Source organism: Boeremia exigua (assembly GCF_020726555.1).
Source record: "Boeremia exigua strain MPI-SDFR-AT-0100 chromosome Unknown C7974scaffold_7, whole genome shotgun sequence".
In the NCBI taxonomy this organism is placed as follows: domain Eukaryota; kingdom Fungi; phylum Ascomycota; class Dothideomycetes; order Pleosporales; family Didymellaceae; genus Boeremia; species Boeremia exigua.
In genome coordinates this window covers 1,987,346-1,998,645 of record NW_025763524.1, presented here as the reverse complement: position 1 = coordinate 1,998,645, position 11,300 = coordinate 1,987,346, and the positions used below count along the sequence as shown (strand labels likewise).

Genomic DNA, 11,300 nt, shown 5'->3' with positions numbered 1-11,300 from the left:
CTGTCTCAAAGACCTGAGTTTACGATAGCGAATCTCTATTATATTTGATACTCATCACCTTACGAACTCGGTGTTGTATCGGTGAGTTGTGTACGAGACAGAGACAGTCTGCTGAATAGAAAATGAACACGCGTCATCTTCAAACCCACCAAGCGACTAGACCAGCTCTTGGCCTTTGTGCAGCCCACATCTAACGGCCGTACTGATAATCAGTTATCACATCCCAAGTGGCAATGTCCAAACACATATACCTGTTCGGGAAGGTCACCGTAAGCAAGATGTCAGGCCTGCCGGTGTGTGAGAGTCAGACCTTTCCTGAGCTCTGTCAGCAACAATAAACTTCAGACCAAGAAGGGTAATATGAACAGGAAATAATTATGAGCTTATTCTTGCAGTGGCTACTTATCCAAGATGCACGATCTACAGCTTGGCAAGGAGTTTCTCCTTCGCCTGTATCCGTTTCACATACTCGCCCTTCAGCTCCAATACTCCGAAACCCTTCTTCGCCCACTCATCTTCCCACGGTGGCAGCTCGTAAGCCTCAGATCCCTCCGCTGGAGGCCCAGCAATCGTTCTCAGCGTATCAAAGTACTCCGCGAAATCCGGTGCAATAGTATGGAAGATGTGCGTCGGACCTAAGCGCTTGATTCGGTCTTCCTCCCATTTGGTTTGCTCAGCGGTGGATGGTAAGGTGCCGCGACCAGCAAGTACACGGGCTACAGCCACAGCCTGATACTCGTATGCGCGGAATGAGAGAGCAGCGCGGATCTGACCCACGACTGCAAGCGATCGATCGGCAACGTTGAAAGTGTGCTGATAGAAACCTGCCAGTCGGTTCTTTGCGGTGACGGGGTTGGGTTCGAGAAAGGGATAAGATAGCCTGTATCCTGTGGCAAAGTAGACGACGTCCACGTCAGCACCAGATATCCAGCTTCCATCACTGAACTCGACCGTTCCATCATTTTCAAGCGTAAAGCGCGAAATCGTCGGCTTTTTGGTGACGCCAGGCAGTTTCCAAACATCATCGAGTGCCGGGTTCGCATTCTCGCCTCGCTGCGCTATAATCAACGAACCACGGACAGATTTGTATGTGTCAAGCACGAAGTCGCTCGCAGACACGCTGCCACCAACTACAACAACGGACTTGTCAACGTATGCATCCCGGCTGCGGAACTGTTTTGAATGCTGGAGACGATCAGGCCAGCGTTTGTACCATTCTTCGATGCCTGGAATTTTCGGGATATATGGCACACTGTAATGGCCTGTCGCGACAACCACAGCGTCAAAACTCTCGGTCCACCAGTAATCGTAACCTTGGCCCTTAAAGCGGACATCCGACTGCCGCAGCACAATGTCCCATTTACCGGTCTCTATATTTTTGCGAATACTTTCGACAGTGGTGTTGAATGAGACTCGGTACAGATGCTTCGCAAAAATGTCTTCCAGGTAATCAGCAACGACTTTCCAAGGTCGGGTTGGGTTTGCATGGCCGAATCGTCGCACTGACAGGGCTGAATTGATCTTTGGAATCGATGCGTAAGTAAATTCCATTACAGCGGCACCAACATTGCTGTCGAGGTACTGATACAATCCTGTCCTTGTTGTTGGATCCTCTGGTGCGGGAGGCGTGAAGGTAGGTAATTGCGAGGGGACCTCGTTGTGCTGCGGCGAGACCAAGGTCGAATTGAATGTGTCAGGAATCTCATCGTACAGCCTGTAGATTGTCAGCATTTGCGAGGCGCAAAAAGTTAACAAGCGGTTGACGCACCAGGTTCCACCAACTCTGTCTCTTCTTTCAAACACACGGATTGTGTCAAAAGCCTTCTCTTCATCTAGTGCTTTTACAGCTGATAGGCCGGATGGCCCAGCGCCGATGACTGCGACAGTTCTGATCGGAGAATTTGAAGGCATATTTGAATTGTATTTGGACAGCAACTGTGCCGCTGGCGGCAATTTAAGCTTACGACGGTTGAGAGATAACAACCTGACGCCATTCTGCACGACATAGCGTTTACTCGAACAAGGTAGAAGTGGTGGAGACGTAGTGCGAGGGTTGAGCTTTTGTCGTTGGCCGAGGCTGTCACGACATTATGGGATGCGATGCGCTCATCATCAAGCTCGACTGAAGAGCGGCAATTCGAATCAAAAACTCTCGCGTCCTGAAGAGCTTTACGGAAATCTTGACGCATCATTTGCACCGTGCGCAAGAAGCATTATGTCAAGCTGTAAGAAGCCTTGGTACTGCTTGTTGACGTCTGAGCAACGTGTGCTGCATGACTCGCGCCGGGATACAGAAGCTCAGTACCTACCCTGACGTTTGTGCATTGGAGTCGCGTCGGTCATTGCCAACATACCTATCTGAATGTTGACGACGCATTCTAATGTTGCAGGATTGTGTGTGTGCACGCAAAGGAGGCATTACCTAAGTAGCGATTGTAAATGTACCTATTTAGGTGTCAATGCCTTCTGATTAACATTTGTCTGTGGTGCGGCGCACCATCTGCATCTGCGACTTCTCAATTAAAGATACGGGTCGACGATAGTTTGAAGCGTATCACTCGTTCCGGAGCTAGCTCGGATATTCGTCACTGAGTGTGCAAGAATATCGAAGGCTGTCCAGGAAGGTACATCAGGTGACTGCGCGTACCCGCACACACGTCCAACATCTTGGCGTATCCGCCCTGGCTTGGCCAATGTCTACCCTCGCGTCCTCCTAAAGGGTCGCCCTGTGCATATGCGAGAAACTTTATAAATTTCTATGACGAACTCAGGGCGCGTTGGCTTATCCCCGCACCAATCCCATCCAACCCTCGTCATCGTGGTGCATCCGGCTCAGCCCGGTACCTGATCGGCTCTGCTCCCAAGGGATCGCAGACGGCTTTGTGCAACAACAACGGGCCGCTGGGGCATGTAGGGATGGCTACTCCGCGGCGGACACCTTGCACCTGCCTATTGCGGAACGATTGCATAGGGTTGCCGAGACCAGCTCAAAGGTTAGAGACCTCCACACAAGCAACATACCAGAGAGTTATACCCGGTCTCAACACCAACTCAAGCAGGTCCTGTCAGCCCACATGCAGGCCTTGCCTAATGCTGATGTCATACCAACTCACATCTTGTCTGCTCTCACTTGCTGTTCTACTAGTGAGAGACGGCTCGCGAAATGAAGCTACGAGACATATAAGAGCGTCTTGGCTCCCTTACTTTACTTCGCGCGGCGCCTAGCAAACAGCTCTCCACAGGGACAGGCAAACGTAAGAAGGTCGAACCGACAAACAGCGCAGTATACATAAGGATACCTTAAGCCGACTTGGTGTAGCAAGCACTTGACACTACCATGAAGGCCTATCTCTTGGTCGGCCTCGTATGGGGCATGGGCGTTGCAGCTCGCGCGCTTCACATCGATGATACTTCTGGCGGCGTAACGTACCGCGGTCTGGAGCGCGATGGCATACAACACTTCTATGGCATACCATATGGACAAGACACAAGCGGAGAGAACAGGTTCAAACCTCCCCGCCCATATGTGCCACTTCCTGGGTCGGCTATTGATGGGACAGAACCTGGAGCCGCCTGTCCACAGCCGCTTGGAAAATCGTCCCCACCATTGGGTCAAGGCAACATCACAAAAGTTTCCGAGGACTGTCTAAACTTAAACATCGTCAGGCCGAGGCTCGACGACGCAGATGCGCACCTAAAATTGCCGGTAATGGTCTGGATCCACGGCGGTTAGTCGAGACCTTTGAACCAATGAAGATTGTGACGGCTAACTGACAACGAACAGGCAGCTTCTGGTGGGGTTCGAACATGGAGCCAACTTTTAAGCCTGACGGATTAGTCCGTCAGTCCGTCGAGGGCGGTAATCCAGTGATCCATGTGGCAATGAACTATCGCCTGGGCTTCTTCGGATTCGCGCAGTCAGACTTCCTTAGACAAGAGGGCAGTGAGAATGCTGGACTTCGGGATCAACGCCTTGCGATTGAATGGGTCCGCGATAATATCGACATCTTTGGCGGTGATCCAGAGAATATTACCATTTTTGGACAGTCTTCTGGTGGCCTTGCAATTGGAATGCACATCCTCGCTTACGGGGGAACAAAGCCCTTGCCGTTTCGAAAAGGTATCGCACAGTCGCAATCTCTTGAGCCTGGCATCACCGGGAATTTCTCAAGAGATGCAATGTCTGCCCTGGTAGACTACGTTGGCTGCAATGCGACCGATCTTCAAGCCTCAGAGACGATTGCTTGTCTGCGCGACATGGACACCGACACACTGTTGAATGCGTCGATCACCACTTATGCAAGCGATATTGGCCACAACGTTGGTGACATATGGCTGCCGGTGGTTGACGGTGATTTCCTGCCTGCGCCTCCGAGTGAACTGATTGAAGAAGGTCGATTTGGAAATGCGACATTTACGACAGGCTGGACGCAAGACGACATGAATTTCTACACCAACGTCAGCATAGCTACAGCTGATGACACATACAACTTCTTTCGCTTGTACCTTCCAGCCCTACCAAGGCAGTCTCTGAAAGCACTCTTGAAGTTGTATCCAGTTGCTGAGTTCGCTCCACCATCAGGAACAAATTTGACAGCAGAATTCTATCGAGCAGCGCGTATCTTCCGGGATATACTGATGGTCTGCCCATCACTTCATTTGGGCGCCGCAATGCACAAGGAGCACGGTCCGTCGGTCTTCTACTACGACTTTAATCAGACGATCCTCGAACCGATATTGGAACACACCATCAACGTATCGCATCTAGGACGCGTTCACACATCCGAGTTTGCGTACGTCTTCGGCAATGTGGAGGCATACAACAACTCCGGTAACCCCGTCATTCTGACGGAGTCGGACTATGCTTTGCAGGAACGCGCGAGCCGATCGTGGAGTGCCTTTGCAGCGGACGGAAACCCAACGCAGAAGGGGCAGAATACTCTACAAGGCTGGCTTGACGCATACAATGCCCCGGATCAGACTCACGTCATGACGATTGGCGGGCCGTGGGAGGGCTGGTGGCCATTGAGCGGTGTGAGCTCGCCTGAGGTGGTGCAGCATCAGAAGCTCGTTGAGAGGTGTGCATTCTTCAACAGTCCAGAAATAATTCGAGACCTCCAGTATTGACCGCCGGTCTTGCTGCTTTGGAGCAGGTCGTGAAGCTAGAAACGGACCAGATGCGACGCCTCGGAACGAGAGTCCTAGGCAATGGAACCGGAAATATTCTACATGATGGGGATCAATAGTGAAACGTGCCACACAGGTGGACTGGTAGTTGGTCCTTAATGTCCGTCCACGGTAGGGCCCGGCTCTTGTTTGCTCTCGGCCATATTCATAATATATGCCCATTCTTCTCTGCGAACGCGGCAGACACTCAGCCTCCCATTTGTAATCAGCTGCATGTCTCGCAGCTTGCCTCCGGCTGCTGCGTTATCTTTAATGCTCTTAAGGTCTACGATATCGTCGAACTTCTTGACAAACTCAACACCCACGCAATACCACTTCGGCTTCGCCCTGTCGCTCTTGGGATCATAGTACGGATCCTTCTTGTCGAATGCTGTCTCGTCAACTTTCGCTTCTTCCACTACACGCAAAATGCCCACAACACCAGATGGCTTCGCGTTGCTGTGATAGAAGAAGCCGAGGTCGCCCTTTCGCATAGCTTGCATGTTGTTGCGCGCCTGAGGGTTGCGCACGCCACCCCAAGGTTCTGGCTTCGTGCAAGCAGCCAAATCGTCGATGGAGAAGGCGACATTGATGCCGTTCTCATATCGAGGCAATGGCTCGGCCTTGAGAAGCCAGTAGACTTCTTGATGGCCGTCCGAGTCGCGATTCGATTCGTTCGTCGAGGCTGCGGGTGCTAAACTCGATTTCGGTTGCTTAAGCTCGGCTTTGGTTGGCTTCGATCCTGACTGTAATTTTGCGCTTTTCTTGGGGGGTGCTTGACTGCCGCAGTATCAGCTTACTGGTGTGTTCAGGAAGCAAACGTTCGAAGGTACTCACGCTGCCCCATTCACGTCTTCCTCCGCATCCTGTTCTCGTGCGCGCTTCTGGCGGGTCGTCTTCTTAGCATTGCGTCTCGGTGTTGCTTCCTCAGACGACGGTGAGCTGTCTTCATTGTATCTTGGGGCTGATGAAGGTGTTTGACGCGTTGAGCGACGCGTTGCCGTCATCTTGAGCGCGTTATGGCTAGTTGTTGGGGTTGGAGTGTAAGGTGAGTCCGAGGTGGAATGTCATGATTGGTCAGAGAACACAGGGTCGTTTCCAGGCCCGGTTGGTTGTTCAGATCTAGAGCTTCGAGAGCACCTAAGTATATATATCTGCAGACTCATGTTGAAATTGGAAAGCCATTGCAGGACACCCACAGGATGCTGACAGGATGTTCCTTGCCCGCGAGACGCCGATCCTGTCTCCCTAGATCGACACAACTGCATTCAGAGGTCTTCGTAAGCAAAAACAGCACTTCTGCTTCGCTCAAAATGAATACCTCCAGGGAAGCTCTTTAATTGTAATAGCGGCTTGGAAAAGTTATTTATTGACATCATAGTTAGCCATGTTTAGTTAAACTATGTTTGAATAAATTCGGACTGCAACACCCAGTCGGTGTCCTTGCTCCCACCGGAGCCTGCTTCATCACCTTTATTCGATGCACTCGACACCACGGACGAAACCGTTTGCCTTCCGATCAGCAGCTCGGATTACGTGGGGCCAAGAGAGCTTCTATAATCTACATTCTGCAGTGGGATACACATGCGCGATCGCTGACTTTCAAGTCTTTGGGATGGTTTGTGCTGCTTCAGGTTTGCCGTGGCGTACCATCCACAATAGGACCAGTTGACCTCGCTCGCGTATATATTTCGATCAGATGGCCGCAACAGTAGCGCGCTACCGGTTTTTGTTGGTTGTAAGGTCCGCCTAAGCAGCGCTCCGCAGCCAGGATGACGACAAGGGATGGCTAAGCAAGAAAAGCCTTTTCGTTCCGCCATGTCTGAAGAACAGGGTAGAGATCAAATCCTACCAAAAGAGTTTGATGGAATGGCTCTGAAGGCATCCAGTAAACCTCCATCTGGCTTTCAGTGTTGAAAGCATACCATGTCATTGAGGCATTGATCGTAGGATCTACTGCTGGTATCAAGTGGAAGAATACTGAAGTGTTCGCGTCGCGACTCGACGTTCCGACACACACGCCTAGGGGAATGATAGCTGGATACCGGTTGTGCCGCATTTGTAACGAGAATCGAGCGTTTTGGTGTATGATTCTCGAGGCTTCGATGCCAATATTGTTGAACAGTGCTGTTGCTGACTCTATATCTGGTGGCGGACACGCAGTGACAGAACAATGCGAACGCCATCAGCTCATCATCAATATTAATCAAGTCTCCCATTCAACAGCGTTTGACCCCCTCTTGTCCCGCCATTCCAACATCCTCCTCACGTTTGGTCCATACTCGGTTTGAATCCACGCATCCGTAATCCCGTACGCATCGAAACGATCTCTCAAATTCAGGCTCATCGATCTCTGCATATTGAACCAACTGCAGATCATCGGGAACGATTGAACAGCTTCTTGGTCACTCCAATACAAGTTGTCCTTGACAAGTCGCAAATGAGACTCGTTGCTGTAGACGTATAGACCAGTTTTGTGGCGATGGAAGCGCTCCAAGAGGTCTTTCTGATTTGAGGGATGGGGCTGCAGGAGGACGAGCTGCGGGCGGTAGCCAGCTGCTTGTTGAACAAGGGGTTTGCCTACGAATGTCGTGTTTGGGGTAGGCATGAACTTGGCGGTACTCAGGTCCGGGTCCATAAAGGTTTTTATTTCGCGCCGAGAATTCATTTGCAATGGATTGGGGTCCTGCCACTGATGAATGCCCACTCGAACAGTGGTCAGTGTCTGGTGAAAGGGAGAGAGCAGTGATTCGAGGGTTCGCACTTCGCTCCATATCGTCGGATCGTCCGTCATGGATCGCTTGTTGTTCACCAGAACAGTAAGGTCCTTGATAGATGCCAGAAGATGTGCAACGTGCTCAATTGGGGCTGGTTCGGCGTGCATGATGATTGATCCTTCGACAGCGTGACACCGCAGATCAGTCAACGCGGCAGTCTCGTGGTTCGTTGCCCGGGTAGTTGATATCGTCGCTGCCAGACTTCGAAGTAGTCGTGATTCCTGGTATTCTTCTTGTAGGCGCGTGCATGTTCGAAGCACGGCTGGGACTGGGGCCTTGTGTACATCGATCGCTACGCAATGCACATCGTGCTTGTTAAGCTCCCATCTTAGTCGGACTGGCTGATAGAGATAGCCATAGATCTGATCCCTAATCTCTCGGGGAAGATCAAGGAGCTTGAGACTTCTGGTTTGGCTGTTGTTTGGCGTAGAGGTAATGTATTTGCGACATTCGTGGTGCGAGTCCATTCGAGCCAGGACTGGCCTTACTTCCAGTACTTTTTTATTCATCGAGTTCCTGTATAAAGACTGAAGAAGATGCGCATTTGACTCAAGATAAGAAAGTCAAGGTCACGTGATGCTCGGAACGGGAGGCGGTGAAACGCTCATTTGCGAAAACGCTCGTGCACGCTCGCCATACTTTACCTCGCCAGCTCAGATGCCGAGCCAGTTACAGAACAACCGGTAGCCTCACTCTGATCGTGTCCACGATACGGGGATGCTGGGTCGCCATGATTCAGGGCCGGTGTTCCGGTTTTCAGAGGCCATACCGTCACTTTTCAATGGGCATGATCTACAAAGGTACGGATCACCTTGCGTAAGATCGCGAAAACAACCAGGAGTCCTTGTAGGTGATGTCGGCCAAAGAAAGTTAAACACAAAAGAGATGAACAAAGACGGCGTTGGAGAAGGGAACTCGGAAAGGTTCAGGATCGGCGATGAGAGGGGGGCGCCACGACAAGCATAATGACACCGCTCTTGCTTCTTGCAGCTCTGCTGCCAACGTCCACCTTTTTGGTGTTCTCTACTGTGTAAATCCTTGCAAATCTTCACCGTTCTCAACGGCTCTGAAAGCACGAGCTTTGATTTCAGAACGTGGCTGTGCACTTACCAGTACGCTGTACACAAGCAACGTAGCACTGCCACACAACGTCACCTGCGCACGTTCATCTCGCAATCGACGCGGACCACTACGGAGTTTTCTGTGGAGTTGTAGGTAAGAGGTTGGTGCACAAACGACACAGCCAGTTTCCAGCAGCCAAAAATAAGAATCACGCTAGGATCCACCACTGAGACCCTGCATTTCTGGTAGCCCTGTCGTCGCTACGTGGCCTCGGTTCTCGACCACATCGCCGCCGACTCTTCCGTTGCATTGACCACGGAACGCGGCCTCAGTCTCAGAGTACCGGCCCCATTGGCTAAGCTGTGGCTGGGATGGGCTCGATGTGACGAGCACTGCTGTCCCACCCCACAATGTCGCCGTGAGAGTGGCGGTGTCGGCCGGTTGTTGAGACAGCTTTCGTGCGATTCGTATGATGACACTGCGCATGATGACATGGCATAGAGGGGCATAGAGGGGTTATATAAAGTTAAGGTCAGTAAGGAGGTTTTCGCTGCGATTTTGCACATACCACTTCTGTTTTCATTCTCTACTACTATAAACCCTCAACATGTCTTACAACCAAGATGGATACGGCCAGCAAGGCGGCTACGGTCAGCAGCAGCACCGTGGCGAGGCTAGCGAGTTCTACAACCAGGGCAGCAACAATGGCTACGGCCAAAACAATGGCCAGCAACAGTACGGCGGTCAGCAGGGCGGTCAAGGAGGCTACGGTCAGGGCCCTCCGCAGTACCAGCAATACCCCTCTGCTGCAGCACATTCCTCGAACGGAGGCCGCAACTCCGAGAACCAGGGCTACCAGAACCAGTACGGCGGTGCGGGCGACCCAGAGGGCGACCGTGGTGTCATGGGCGGCCTCGCTGGAGGTGCCGCAGGTGCCTTTGGTGGACATAAGCTAGGTAACCAAGCTGGCCACGGTACCGCAGGTACTATCATCGGCGCCCTCTCTGGCGCGTTCGCCGGGCACAAGGCTCAGGACGCGGTCTCAGACTGGAAGGATGATCGCGATGAGAAGAAGAAGTGGGAGAAGGAACAGGAGGAGAAGGAGAAGTACAACAAGCAACATCACGGTGGCCCACCACCCCAGCACGACCAGAATCGCCGCAACAGTGGCGACAGCCGCGAGCGTGGTAACTTCGGGGGCAACTTCACTGCCTCATCGAGGGATATCCGTATCGACGCGCACGGCGACTTCACCCTCCACGCTCAATGCGCCCGCACCGATGGCTCGTACCAGTCCAGCTCGATCAACTTGAACCAGTTCATCGAGAACGACAATGGCAGCTTCCGCTGGACGGGAGGTTGCAGCAACGGCGCCCAAACATATACTGTCCAGCAGGGCGATACACTCCGAGCCATTGCGGGCAGGTTCTCGCATTGCTCATTTGAAGAGCTTGCGAGGCACAACAACATCTCCAACCCCGACCAGATCTGGCCCGGCCAGAATCTTCAGATCCCCGGTGGTGGCAGCCGTGGTGGAGGCAACTTCGGTGCTTCGGCCAGGAATGTGAGGCTGCAGCATGGTGGACAGGAGCTTGTCGCTGACCTTGGTCCTTCGTGGCACACAAGGACTCTCAACCTTGATGAGAGGATCGGTAACAAGAACGGGTGCTTGGAGTTTGTTTAATCCGCTGGAGGAAAAGTGACAGTATGAATACATGACGAGACACCAAATCAAAAGAATTGAATGACAATGCTCAATTGTTAACTCAGATCTCATGTTTGCAATTGTGATCGTCGAAACTCTCTTCCGTCGGGTGGGTTGACCATGTTAAACGCGTCGGAGTAGAAGAATACTGATATTGCATTGCATTCGGCCTTGTTTGTGACATGCCATAAATTCAAATTATTTTTTGTCATTACTTGGCTTCTTAAGCTGGTACACAAAGCCGAAAGGTCGACAGGGCCCTGATTTTCTAGTTTATATGCATACCTTGACTCTGTCTGTCTTCTCAAACTTAAATGATCCTCGAAGACGCTATGGAGCTGATCCTTGTTTGAGATCACTCAACTTTACTCTTCAGGTCCACCAAAATTCCATCCTCTGAACCCATCGAATCTCTTTGGGACCGAATGAATTGGAAGAACATATACATCATTCTCGACTTTCTTCTCGGCTGCTCCTCAGCAACACATTCTTCCCCTATGAAATTTAAATGTTGCGAATGCACTCCTTATGACATGGACCCTCGCGTGGCTTCGTTCAGCTCACAGAATCCCTGGAGAGAACTCTATAAC

At 51.6% G+C, this 11,300-nt stretch overlaps 6 protein-coding genes across 6 annotated transcripts; 2 read left to right on the top strand and 4 right to left on the bottom strand.

Annotated features, from left to right (window-relative positions):
- Positions 1-6: 6 nt before the first annotated feature.
- On the bottom strand, positions 7-2,003 carry C7974DRAFT_208338 (putative dimethylaniline monooxygenase). Its single transcript, XM_046136911.1, has 2 exons — positions 1,769-2,003; positions 7-1,714 (listed from the first exon to the last, which is right to left on the bottom strand). Exons 1-2 carry the CDS (start codon positions 1,909-1,911, stop codon positions 421-423), a joined length of 1,437 nt encoding a protein of 478 aa, XP_045996626.1. The 5' UTR covers positions 1,912-2,003; the 3' UTR covers positions 7-420.
- Positions 2,004-3,000: 997 nt separating this feature from the next.
- Positions 3,001-5,205, top strand: C7974DRAFT_208319 (Alpha/Beta hydrolase protein). The gene is made up of 2 exons (XM_046136910.1): positions 3,001-3,728; positions 3,785-5,205. Exons 1-2 carry the CDS (start codon positions 3,338-3,340, stop codon positions 5,125-5,127), a joined length of 1,734 nt encoding a protein of 577 aa, XP_045996625.1. The 5' UTR covers positions 3,001-3,337; the 3' UTR covers positions 5,128-5,205.
- On the bottom strand, positions 4,931-6,284 carry C7974DRAFT_208393 (PUA-like domain-containing protein). Its single transcript, XM_046136914.1, has 2 exons — positions 6,004-6,284; positions 4,931-5,946 (listed from the first exon to the last, which is right to left on the bottom strand). The coding sequence occupies exons 1-2, from the start codon at positions 6,171-6,173 to the stop codon at positions 5,283-5,285; spliced, it is 834 nt and encodes a 277-aa protein (XP_045996624.1). The 5' UTR covers positions 6,174-6,284; the 3' UTR covers positions 4,931-5,282.
- A 1,088-nt stretch (positions 6,285-7,372) lies between these two features.
- On the bottom strand, positions 7,373-8,410 carry C7974DRAFT_377295 (uncharacterized protein; the record flags this gene model as incomplete). The annotated part of the gene is made up of 1 exon (XM_046140343.1): positions 7,373-8,410. The coding sequence occupies one exon, from the start codon at positions 8,408-8,410 to the stop codon at positions 7,373-7,375; it is 1,038 nt and encodes a 345-aa protein (XP_045996623.1).
- Positions 8,411-9,213: 803 nt separating this feature from the next.
- C7974DRAFT_208343 (uncharacterized protein) lies at positions 9,214-9,768 on the bottom strand. The gene has a single exon (XM_046136913.1). It carries the CDS (start codon positions 9,569-9,571, stop codon positions 9,266-9,268), a length of 306 nt encoding a protein of 101 aa, XP_045996622.1. The 5' UTR covers positions 9,572-9,768; the 3' UTR covers positions 9,214-9,265.
- On the top strand, positions 9,613-10,689 carry C7974DRAFT_313463 (CVNH domain-containing protein; the record flags this gene model as incomplete). Its single annotated transcript, XM_046138412.1, has 1 exon — positions 9,613-10,689. The coding sequence occupies one exon, from the start codon at positions 9,613-9,615 to the stop codon at positions 10,687-10,689; it is 1,077 nt and encodes a 358-aa protein (XP_045996621.1).
- Positions 10,690-11,300: the final 611 nt, after the last annotated feature.

Coding starts and splice junctions, on each gene's coding strand:
- C7974DRAFT_208393 (XM_046136914.1), bottom strand. CDS start 6,173: ATGACGGCAACGCGTCGCTCAACGCGTCAAACACCTTCATCAGCCCCA. Junction 5,947..6,003: donor GAAGACGTGAATGGGGCAGC/GTGAGTACCTTC, acceptor ATACTGCGGCAG/TCAAGCACCCCCCAAGAAAA.
- C7974DRAFT_208319 (XM_046136910.1), top strand. CDS start 3,338: ATGAAGGCCTATCTCTTGGTCGGCCTCGTATGGGGCATGGGCGTTGCA. Junction 3,729..3,784: donor AATGGTCTGGATCCACGGCG/GTTAGTCGAGAC, acceptor GACAACGAACAG/GCAGCTTCTGGTGGGGTTCG.
- C7974DRAFT_208338 (XM_046136911.1), bottom strand. CDS start 1,911: ATGCCTTCAAATTCTCCGATCAGAACTGTCGCAGTCATCGGCGCTGGG. Junction 1,715..1,768: donor GACAGAGTTGGTGGAACCTG/GTGCGTCAACCG, acceptor GACAATCTACAG/GCTGTACGATGAGATTCCTG.
- C7974DRAFT_208343 (XM_046136913.1), bottom strand. CDS start 9,571: ATGTGCAAAATCGCAGCGAAAACCTCCTTACTGACCTTAACTTTATAT.